General features: G+C 40.4%; 1 protein-coding gene across 8 annotated transcripts in view; it reads left to right on the forward strand.

Moving 5' to 3' along the window:
* Positions 1-12,306, forward strand: part of GNE (glucosamine (UDP-N-acetyl)-2-epimerase/N-acetylmannosamine kinase) — a 45,645-nt gene that overhangs the window by 18,534 nt on the left and 14,805 nt on the right. For 7 of the 8 annotated variants that reach the window (XR_003523649.1, XM_027615248.1, XM_027615253.1 and 4 more), the window contains 3 exons: positions 5,403-5,854; positions 9,069-9,221; positions 11,355-11,567. Coding sequence is in view for 7 of the 8 variants with exons in the window: in XM_027615248.1 (XP_027471049.1) it covers positions 5,403-5,854; positions 9,069-9,221; positions 11,355-11,567 (818 nt within the window). In the remaining variant the exon portion in view is untranslated. The remainder of the gene's footprint in view (positions 1-5,402; positions 5,855-9,068; positions 9,222-11,354; positions 11,568-12,306) is intronic. The other variant, XM_027615251.1, reaches the window with a different exon arrangement.

Genomic DNA, 12,306 nt, shown 5'->3' on the forward strand with positions numbered 1-12,306 from the left:
TTGATCTCATGACCCCGAGATCATACCTGAGCTGAAATCAAGAGTCCGATGCTTAACCAACTGAGCCACCCAGGCGCCCACCCAGGTGGTGTAAATTCTGTATGTTTGGACAAATGTATAATGACTTGTATCTACCATTATAGTGTCAGAATTGTTTCACTGCCCTAAAAATGTGTTCTATAACTATCTCCATAGATTTTACCATCTCTGTAGATTTGCCTTTTCCAGAATGTCATGTAGTTGGAATCATATAGTATGTAGCCACTTCAGATTGGTTTCTTTCACTTAGTAATATGCATTTAAGTCTCCATGTTTCCATGTATTTCCATGGCTTGATAGTCCTTTTTAAAAATTTTTTTATAATTTATTTATTTGAGAGAGAGTGGGACAGAGAGAGAACAAGAGCAGGGGGGAGGAGCAGAGGGAGAGGCAGACTCCCTGCCGAGCAGGGGGTCTGGTGCGGGACTCGATCCCAGGACCCCAGGATCATGACCCGAGCCAAAGGTAGACGATTAACTGACTGAGCCACCCAGGCGCCCTTGATAGTCCTTTTTAGCACTGAATAATATTCCATTTTCTGGATTTACCATAGTTTACTTATTCATTCATCTACTCACGGGTATCTTAGTTACTTCCAAGTTTAGGCATTTATGAATAAAGCTGCTGCAAATATCCGTTTTTCAGTTTTGTGTGGACATAAGTTTTTAGCTCCTTTGGGAAATACCAAGGAGCCTGATTGCTGGCTTGTGTGGTAAGAATATGTTTAGTTTTATTTATTTATTTTTATTTATCTGAGAGAGAATGAGAGAGAGAGAGCACATGAGAGGGGAGAGGGTCAGAGGGAGAAGCAGACTACCTGCTGAGCAGGGAGACCGATGCGGGACTCGATCCTGGGACTCCAGGATCATGACCTGAGCCGAAGGCAGCTGCTCAACCAACTGAGCCACCCAGGTGCCCATGTTTACTTTTATAAGAAACCACTGAACTGTCTTCCAAAGTGGCTGTATCATTTTGTATTCATGCCATCAATGAGTGAGTGTATCTGTTACTCCACTGTGCTTATCAGCATTTGGTGATATCAGTGTTCTGATTTTGGCCATTCTAATAGGTGTGTAGCAGTATCTGTTTTAATTTGCATTTCCATGATGACATATGATGTGGAGCATCTTTTCATATGCTTATCTGCCAATTTTACATTATCTTTAGTGAGGTGTCTATTAAGGTCTTTAGTTCATTTTTTAAAAATATTTATTTATTTATTTGAGAGAGAGAATGAGATAGAGTACATGAGAGGGGGGAGGGTCAGAGGGAGAAGCAGACTCCCTGCTCATCAGGGAGCCCGATGCGGGACTCGATCCTGGGTCTTTAGTTCATTTTTAAGTCAGATTGTTTAAAAATTTTTAATAAAAAATATAAAAAGGGGTGCCTAGGTGGCTCAGTTAAGTGTCTGACTCTTAATTTTGGATTAGGCCATGATCTCAGGGTCATGAGATCGAGCCCCATGTCAGGGTCTGTGCTGGGCGTGGAGTCTGCTTGAGATTCTCCCTCTCCCTCTCCACCCCCCCCATTGCGCACATGCAGGTGTGCACTCTTTAAAAAAAAAAAAGTTGTTTTACTGCTGAAGTCTAAGCCCATGGACCAAACAAATTCTAAGGGAAATTTGAAAAATCTTTTGAACTGAATAATAAATATTACAGTATATCAAAATTTGTGGGTATAGATGAAGGAATGCTTGGAGGAAAAAACAGTTCGGTTGAAAAGGAGTTTAGAGGGGTGCCTAGGTGGCTGAGATGGTTAAGCATCTGCTTTCGGCTCAGGTAATGATCCCAGGGTCCTGGGATTGAGCCCCGCATCGGGCTTCCTGCTCAGCGGGGGGTCTGCTTCTCCCTCTCCCTCTACTGCTCCCCCTGCTTGTAATCTCTCACCTTTTCTGTCAAATAAATAAATCTTAAAAAAAAAAGAAAAGGAGTTTAGAGAGGCACCTGGGTGGGTCAGTCGGTTAAGTGTTTGGCGTTTGAGGTTGTCCTTGGGCTCAGGCAGCCCCACATTGGACTTTCTGCTCAGTGGAGCCTGCTTCTCCCTCTCTGTGCCCGCTGCTTCCCCTGCTTGTGCTCACACTCTCTCTGTCAAATAAATAAATAAAATCTTAAAAAAGTTTAGTTCGTGTTTTCACTTTATTAAGAACAGGATGAGAAAACCCCTAAGTAAGTAGAAGGGAGGAAACGATGAAGAGTGGAAATCAATGAAACAAAAGTAGATTAAGCAATAGAGAATTATACTTAAAAATATTAAGTTGACAAATTCCTAACAGAGCCGAAGAAAAAGAGAACACATTACCAATATAAGATGGCAAAGAAGATATCACTACTGATCTGATAGCCATTAAAAGAATAAAAGAATGTTAGGCCAACAAAGTTGGCAATCAATTTATATAAACTGGACAAAATCCTTGAAAAAACACTGCTTACCAAAACAACACAGAGGGAATAGAAAATATCTATAGCCCTGTATCAAAGAAATTGAATTCATTATCAAACACTTCCTATAAAAATTTCCCATAAAAACGATGTTGTCATTTATGAATTCTATCAAACATTTAAGCAAGAAATAACAATCTTTTTAAGTTTTTAATTCCTGTACAGTTAAAATACAGGATCATCTTAGTTTCAGGTGTACAATATAGTGATTCAACAATTCTTATTCAGAGCTTGTTATGATAAGTATACCCTTTACTCCCCTATGACATATTCCTCCCCACCCTTAACCATCAGTTTGTTTTTTACAGTTAAGAGTCTGCTTCTTGGGGTGCCTGGGTGGCACAGTTGGTTAAACTTCTCACTCTTGGATTTGGCTCAGATTGTGATCTCAGGGTTATGAGGTTGAGTCCTAGGTCGGGCTCCACACTCAGTGCAGAGTCTCTTTGAGTTTCTCTCTCCCTCTCCTGCTACCCCTCCCCTGATTCTCTCTCTAAAATAAATCTTAAAGTCTACTTTTTGGTTTGTCTCTCTTTTTTTCCCTTTGTCTGGAAATAACACCAATCTTACATAGACTTTTTTAGAAAATAGAGGAGCAGGGAATTTTCCCAGATTGTTATATGAAGTCAGCATAATCTTGGGGCGCCTGGGTGGCTCAGTCGGTTAAGCATCTGCCTTTGGCTCAGATCATGGTCGCAGGGTCCTGGGATCAAGCCCCATGTTGGGCTCCCTGTTCAGCAGGGAGTGTGCTTCTCCCTCTACCCCTCCCCCCACTCGTGCTTGCTCTTGCTCTCAAATAAAATCTTAAAAAGTCAGCATAATCTTTTTTTTTTTAAAGACTTTATTTGTTTGACAGAGAGAGACACAGCGAGAGAAGGAACACAAGCAAGGAGAGTGAGAGAGGGAGAAGCAAGCTTCCTGCTGAGCAGGGAGCCCGATGCAGGGCTCGAACCCAGGACCCTGAGGTCATGACCTGAGCTGAAGGCAGACGCTTAAAGACTGAGCCACCCAGGAGCCCCTAAAAGTCAGCATAATCTTGATAATAAAACCTGACAGGGCGCCTGGGTGGCTCAGTTGGTTAAGTCTCTGCCTTTGGCTCAGGTCATGATCCTGGAGTCCCGGGATTGAGTCCCGCATCGGGCTCCCTGCTCAGCGGGGAGTCTGCTTCTCCCACTGACCCTTTTCCCTCTCGTGCTCTCTATCTCTCATTCTCTCTCTCAAATAAATAAATATGAAATAAAAAAATAATAACAAGTCATTTAAAAAAAAAACCTGACATTGTAAGAAAAAAAATTCAGACCAGTATCCCTTATGAACATAGACAGAAAATTAAAAAAAAAATTAAATCACATCCAGCAATATAAAAAACAGATAATACATCATAACCAAGTGGGTTGGTCTCAGGAAAATCAGGATAGATATAACATTTGAAAATCAGTGTTACTCACACATTAACAATAAAGGGGAAGCACATATGATCATCTCAACAGATGTCAAAAAAAGCATTTGACAAAATTAGTTATAAAAAAAAAAACTTAGCAGGCTTTGAATAGAAGGGAAATTCCACAACCTGGTAAAGGCCATCGGTGGGAAAACCTATAGCTAACATAAAAGTAAGCTTTCCCCCTGAGGTAGAGAACAAGGTAAGGATTTTTGCTTTCACCACTTCTCTTCAACTTGTGCTGGACATAACAGCCAGTGCAATAAAGTGAGAAATAGACAAAAAGACATAAAGATTGTCTTTGTTTAGAGACAACATGATAGTTTTATAGGAAAATTCCAAGGAATCTATAAGATGAGACTACTACAACATCCATATGATGTAAAATGATATATGTAAAGAATCTTTCATGATCTGGGAAAATATATGAAATGGATTAAATAGATTATACAATTGTGTTCTCAACCATGTTAAAATGTACATAAAGTGGCTAGGAAAAAAATGATTTACATTGGTATTGCTGAGTGATAGGTTTAGGGACGATAATTTTATATTTTCCAATTAAAAATATAAAAATTCTAGAATTACATTATATATGTTCTAAATATATATATATTTAGGGGAAAAAATCCGTATCTTTTAAAATTATTCATAATAGGAAACCTTGAGGCATTGAGAATTGCTGCTGTTATTGAAGCATGAAACAGATTTGAAATTGCGTTTCATGGCCAAATTTTTTTAATTACAAAAAAATTATTTGAGAGTGAGTGCAGGGGGAGGGGCAGAGAGAGAGGGATCAGACTCCCTGCTGAGCGCAGAGCCAGACTCCCAGGACTCCTAGATCTTGACCTGAGCCAAAAGCAAGAGTTGGCCACTTAACTGATTGAGCCACCCAGGCACCCTTCATAGCCAATTTAATGCTGTAAAATCTACATCTACATCCCATTCAGAATTATGGTGCATTAATCGTACAGTACAAATTCAGAAGATAATTTCCATCATTCAGAAATTTATAGTATAGTGACATGTCAGGTATCCTAATTTCCTTTTTTTTGTATTAAAAACACTTTGCTTTTAGAAGTAACTTTTTTTTATTAGCATATTTCTTTTTTAAAAATGTATAAAAAGAGAAAATAAGTCAACCACCAAAAACTTTGGTCTCTGTTTTAATAAAAAAAATTCTCCATCAGGTGTTTCTCTATCCAGGTATTGACCAGGGCACTAGTGAGACTTTGCAGGTGCTGAATGTGGTACATCTTGATCTGGGCGGTGGCCACAGGGGTATTCATGTAAAATAAGCGATCTGTACACTTATGATCTGTGCTTTTCAGTTTTTGTGTGTAAGTTATACTTCAGTTTGTCTATTTTAACAAGTAGATTTTAGAAAATATTTCTCCCTTCAGGGTTGATGTTAGATTGCTTTTTTCATATGTTTTTATGGCCCTGTGTTGAAGAACATTCTCTCATATCTTTCTCTTCTGCTCTAGGAACACATACCGCATGATTGAACAAGATGACTTTGACATTAACACCAGGCTACACACAATTGTTAGAGGGGAAGATGAGGCAGCCATGGTGGAATCAGTGGGCTTGGCCCTAGTGAAGCTACCAGATGTCCTTAATCGCTTGAAGCCTGATATCATGATTGTTCATGGAGACAGGTTTGATGCCCTGGCTCTGGCTACATCTGCTGCCTTGATGAATATCCGAATCCTTCATATTGAAGGTGGGGAAGTCAGTGGGACCATTGATGATTCTATCAGACATGCCATAACAAAACTGGCTCATTATCATGTATGCTGCACCCGAAGTGCAGAGCAACACCTGATATCCATGTGTGAGGACCATGACCGCATCCTTCTGGCGGGCTGCCCTTCCTATGACAAGCTTCTCTCTGCCAAGAACAAAGACTACATGAGCATCATTCGGATGTGGTTAGGTATGTATCAAACTTTATTCAGTCTAATGGTTGTTTTTGTCCTCTTGGGTATGTTTAAGGTTTTTTTTTTTTTAGAAACTGTTGTAGGTAGAATATTCCATTAGAATTCAGAAAGCTAAAGTTTTCGTTCATAGATCTCACCCTATGGTATGACTTCACCTCTCTGAGACTCACCTTTTCTGTGGAATAGTCTTAATGGATTGAATTTTTTTTTTAAATCTGTGCTATAATTTGGGGCAGCTGGGGTGGCTCAGTCGTTAAGCATCTGCCTTCAGCTCGGGTCAATGATCCCTGAGTCCTAGGATGGAGCCCTGCATCGGGCTCCCTGCTCCGCGGGAAGCCTGCTTCTCTCTCTCTCCCACTCCCTCTGCTTGTGTTCCTGCTTTCACTATATCTCTCTGTCGACTAAATAAATAAAATCTTAAAAAAAAAATCTGTGCTATAATTTATAGAATGGAATGCTTTTAATCCATTAAATATGCTGTGGATAAATAGTTACAAGGACAGATCCTGATAATAACAACAAGGAGGAAAAACAGGCTACAAAATTATATGTATAATAGGATGCCATTTTAATTAAAACTATAACATAATGGAAATTTTAGGAAGTATGTATACCAAATCATTCATAATGTTTATTTCTGGTTAGTAGAGTTGTGGGTGTTTTGGTTTTTGGTTTCCTGTATTTTGTTTTTTGGGGAATGAAAAAACTTTTTTTTTTTAAAGACTTATTTATTTGACAGAGAGAGGGGTTGGTGGTGGGAGAGGGGCAAAGGGTAGAGGGAGACAGAGAATCCCAAGTCGACTCCATGCTGAGCACAGAGCACGACTTAGGGCTTGATCCCATGACCCTGAGAGTACGACCTGAGCTGAAACCAAGAGTTGGATACTTAACTGACTGTGCCACCCAGGTGCCCCTGAAAAAACTATTTTTAATTTTAATGTCTTTCATATGAGATTGTTGGAATACTCAGATAATGTTGAAAGCAGTAAGCTGTAAGTACTTATTAACATAAGGGATTGTGGTGATTATCATTAAAGCAAAAGTCATAGTTGTACCGTTAAGATTATCTCTGTAAATAGCCTTAAGTTCTGAAATCTTCACTGATCAATGATCTAGCTTCCTGGAAATTATCTTTTTTGAATAAGAGGCAAAGGAAAGTTTTATAAACAGAATGTCAATTGCTTAATTTATAGTGAGTGTACTATCTAAAGGGCAAATCAAGACCAATCTTAGACATTTGGGACTCTGCTTTTTTAAGAGGTAGATCTATAGTATAATGAAATTAATGAATAGAAAATTGATTTAGTGTGGGACACCTGGGTGGCTCGGTCGGTTAAGCCCCTGACTCTTGATCTCGGCTTAGGTCTTGATCTCAGGGTCATGAGTTCAAGCCCTGTGTTGGGCTCCACACTGGGTGTGGAGCCTACTTAAAAAACATTGATTTAGTGATTGTATGTATATTTCTAGCAAGTGGGGCGAGGGGCAGAGGGAGAGAATCTTCAAGCAGACTCCCTGCTGGATGCAGAGCCCACCATGGGTCTCGATCCCCAAACCCATGAGATCATGACCCTGAGACAAAACCAAGAGCTCAGCCGATTGAGCCACCCAGGTGCCCTGTGATTGTGTATATTTTTAATTTAGATCACATTAGAACAGGAAAGGAATAGGGCTTTCCTACTAATGAGTTAATCCAATCTATGTATTTCTTACCGTTGGACAGATATTAGTTATCAAGGAGCCTGTCTAGATAATGCCAATGGAATAAATTCTGTCTTTTCAGGTTCTCCTTTTTGTATGCTTTTTTTTTTTTTTTTTTTTAGATTTTATTTATTTGAGAGAGAGATGAGCCAGGGGAGGGCCAGAGGACCATTGAGCAGAGAGCCCAGTGTGGGACTCGATCCCAGGACCCTAGGATCATGACCTGAGCCGAAGGCAGATGCTTAACCGACTGAGCCACCCCGGCGCCCCTCCCTTTTGCATGTTTCTAAGTGTACACTCTTACATTCTGATTATACTGTTTGCTCTAGATGGATTCTGAAAAACTTAGTATTTCTGAAAAAATGTAACGAATAGCAAATAACCCTTATAAAGCAAAATGTGGCAAGATTGTACTTGTGGGGCTTAAGGTTCTATTTGGAACCATTTCAGCAGTTTTTTTATGAAAAGAAGGATGACAAAATAGGAAGGCAATGAGTCTAAGCCACCCACCCCTGCCAGTATGTTTTGTGCAAAACCTGTAACTGCTTCTCCACCTGCAACTTCGTCATCAGAACATGAATTAGTAACAGTCATAGTAAAAATAGTAGCAAAGTTAAAAAGATTTGGGGCACCTGGGTGGCCCTGTTAGTTAAGCTTCTGACTCTTGATTTCAGGGTCATGAGGTTGGGCCCTGCGTCTGGCTCTGTGCTGGGCATGGAGTCTGCTTAAGATTCTCTTCTCGTTCTCCTTCTCCCCCTCCCCCTCCTCTAAAAAAAAAAAAAGTTAAAAAGACTTGTTAAATTCCTAATAAAGAAATGCCACAGTAAATAGAGAACTTTACAACATGAAACAAAATGATGATACCTTAATGGAAAGGGTTGTGTAGAAGGGCTGAGTGAGACAAAGCAGAGTGATGTCAGAAGTTGCACATTGAGGAGCAAGAGGTTCCGTGTTTAGTCTCTTCCTTCCAGTTCCCACCAATGAGAAAATGCAGTAGCCAAGAGACATAAACCGTAGAAGGTGGGAGGGTGTCTCTAGGAAGGTAATGGCCCTACGCACTACGGGGAAATAGCCATTACTGCTACTTTTTGGTCTCTTATTTATGTTAGTTATGCATTAAAGTAATCTTGAGCTTCATCAGTTCATTAATATTGTTGATAATTCATTAGAAACACTGGTTAGAAATCGGGAAGATTTACATTTTTCTAATGCTTTGCACTATTTTGGATTTTAAAGCACCAGATTCTTGTGACTGCTGTTGAAAGTTATATATTTTTGTTTGTGGTAGCAAGCGCCTTTGTCAAATGTTAACGTTGCTAGGTTCCTGGACTTGTTCCTGTGAGTTCTTACTGTTTGATCCTGTATTCAGATACTCTGCCTGGAATGTGGCAAACTGTTTTTTCCTTAGGATTTTTAAGCACAGACTTTGGGGTCTTGCTTTTTAGAATTTGCTTCTTCCTCTTTAAGATTCTTAACTAATGAAGCAGTGTGGTTTGATTTTTCTTTAAACAGGTGATGATGTAAAATCTAAAGATTACATTGTTGCACTACAGCACCCTGTGACCACTGACATTAAGCATTCCATAAAAATGTTTGAATTAACATTGGATGCGCTTATCTCATTTAACAAGCGGACCCTAGTTCTGTTTCCAAACATTGATGCAGGTAATTGAAAATGAAGTTATGCCACCTACTTTTCCGATTTGCTGTTTCTATTATGTCTTCTTTTGACTGCCCCTGCTGTCTTGCTTTTATCATTGAAGCCATTGTAGTCTGAAATGCATTCCAATTGTCAGGGGATCACCAAATTTGTAGTAGATGGAAGTTCGTGATGTTTTTGCCGAGTTTAGTAGAAACTGAAAAGGAAGGAAATACTACAAAAAATTTCTCCAGTCTCCACTGTAGTTCCAAATTTAGTCTCTTCCCTCCAGTTTCTACCAATGAGAAAATGCAGCAGCTAAAAGACATTAACCTTAGAAGGTTGAAGGGTGTCTCTAGAAAAGTAATGATCCTAGGGAGTGCAGTAAAATAGCCACCGTTATTTCTTGTTCTCTTACTTATTTATATTAGCTATACCTTAGTTTTGAGCATAGGCAGTTGAGATCTGGAGTCCCTAGCCGGTTCATCCTCAAGCCTGACCTGGTTGACCACCTACTGGTGAACGGTACTGTAGCCTTTGGTGCTGGTGAGACCTTAAGCAGGTTAATGGGAAGATGAGATATAAATGAGAAATGCAAAGCAGGACCTGACACTGCAGAATTTTCAATTACTGGTTTAGCTGATACCACTCATTGCTGAGCTTTTAGGCATTTTTTGATGAAGGAGGCAGGACCCTTCCCTGCAATACCAAGATGTCACCATCTTAGTCTGAAAGTATCCCTCCCTTAGTGTCTCTTGAATGATCTTTTCTGTTAGGGGAAACAATGTAGGATGTTAGTTGGAAAAAAAGAAATTAAGAACCCCCAACCCAGGTTTCATCCACGTAATGTACCAGTATCTCAAAAACCTTTATATTGATTCTTCTAATCCTTTCAATTTTCTAAACATTTGGTAATGTAATTATATGTCTCTCATTCAGTATTCATTGTCAGCGATACTGTTTGTTATATACTTTCCTGATTGTATACACTTTAGAATTAGAGATATTTTTCCCCTAGGAAAATAAAGGGTCCCAGGAATACCTAAATCATGTCTCCTACTCACTTCTCCTCCTCGCAGGGTTTTTGATAAAATATACATAAGGAACAATAGGGAAATAATCGTGGCATCTCTTTATCATTATGTAGTATAGGGCCCAATTCCCCAATGTAGGAGAACAGATGTAGTGTTTAAGCCTAAACCAGAGAAAGCCTTCACTGAGCCCAGATCTGAATCTTGGAGTAGTACCATCTTCTGGTGTACCAAATACTGCAGTAATTATAGTCAGTGACCGGCATGCTCTGGCAGGACTGGGCATAGAGAGAGGTGGTCAGGCCTGCTGTAAAGAGTTACACCCTGAGTCTGTTACCTCCCTCACCACATAGAGAATGTTAGAGAAAACACACGCATGTCCAGCTTCTCTTAAGTCAGTAGCTCCTGCCCACTGGTGAACACAGTGTGGTAACATGGTGTGGTCTCTGGTCCCTGTCTTGTCTAACCAATCTCGGTAGCAACCTTGTATCCTTCTAGATGGTAGCTAGGAAAGGGTGAGTAAAGAGGCAAGCTGAGAGGCATTAAATATTGCCTCCCCCATACATGTTTAACATTTAAAAAAATCAGGCATTTGAAATAAAATGTCAGCTACAGTATCAGAATCTACATGTATTTTCTTGGAGCTTTGTCCATGTAAGTGGGAGTGCTATCCAGTTGAGCTGTTGTTAGGATAAATATGAGCATAGCTGAGGCAGAGGCTCTCTGATCAGCTTGGTGTGTGGAGCCTGAGACCTTTCAGTTTAGGAACTCCCAGCTTAAGAGAGAGAGTGCTGGCCTGTCTTGAACCTCTTAATTGCTGTTTAAAGGTAGAGCTTTTATTGGGGCATCAATAAAAGGTATTTCCTTTGCTGAATGCTGTTTGAAACGTCCCAAATGCTGCTGTTTAAAGTTCCTAGATGAGTTGAAGCAGAGAGCTGACCAGACATTTTAGATAGTCATCATTCCTGAAAAGATCAGTAATTAAAATTACTGTCTCCCTAATAACCATCGTGAATTTTTATAGGGTGATTTCTTTAGGTGGGGCTTTACTTGCCAGTGGAAATGGTTTATCTCATAAACCATTTATCTCATAAGCCATTTAACAGGTGGTTCTTTTCATTTTCATAGGGAGCAAAGAAATGGTTCGAGTGATGCGGAAGAAGGGCATTGAGCATCATCCCAATTTCCGTGCAGTTAAACATGTCCCATTTGACCAGTTCATACAGTTGGTTGCCCACGCTGGTTGTATGATTGGGAACAGCAGCTGTGGAGTACGAGAGGTTGGAGCTTTTGGAACACCTGTGATCAATCTAGGAACACGTCAGATTGGAAGAGAAACAGGTATTTACCTCAGTTTGTGTCTCACTTGACTAGAAATCTGTGTGGAATCAGTGGCTCCTGCCCACTGGTGAGCCATTGTGGCCGCTGTCCTGCTGCCTGACCAGTCAGATTGGCAGCTTTGCCTCCCCTGGTGGCCAGTACCTAGGAGAGTATGAGGGGAGAGGCCTCTTTCTAAAGAAAAAGAAAAGTATCAGATGTTCTGTGTGCTGTGCAGGCTGTAACACAAGGTAATATGATGGGATACATTAGATGGCATAAGGGAAGGCCTCACTGAGCAGATGACACTTCAGCCGAGACCTGAGTGACAGTGAATCTGCTATGTGAGAATCAGGGAGAAGCAGAGGGAACAGCCAGCGCGAAGACCCTAAGCTGGGAACAAGCCTGACGTATCTGAGAAACAGAAGAGCCAGTGTAGCTGTAAGGTAGTGGGCAAGAGGAAGAGTGATACAAGATGATGTAAGAGAAGGAGGCAGACCTTTGTAAGCCAGGGTAAATAATCTGGGATTTTTTTCTAAGTATCATGGCAAGCCATTTTTATGGGAGGAGGACACCATGTGACTTGGATTTTGGAAAGACCACTCTGCTGCTTTATGGAGAGTGGAATGTGGTGGGACAGGAGTGGAAGCAGGGAGACCAATTAAGAGGTTATTTCAGGTCCTATGAGAGATGGTACTGGCTTAGAGTACCTGGTAATAACAGAGATGGACAAAGGTTAGATTGGGGGTTTGTTAGAGTACTT

Source organism: Zalophus californianus, chromosome 13 (genome assembly GCF_009762305.2).
Source record: "Zalophus californianus isolate mZalCal1 chromosome 13, mZalCal1.pri.v2, whole genome shotgun sequence".
NCBI classification, from domain to species: Eukaryota; Metazoa; Chordata; class Mammalia; order Carnivora; family Otariidae; genus Zalophus; species Zalophus californianus.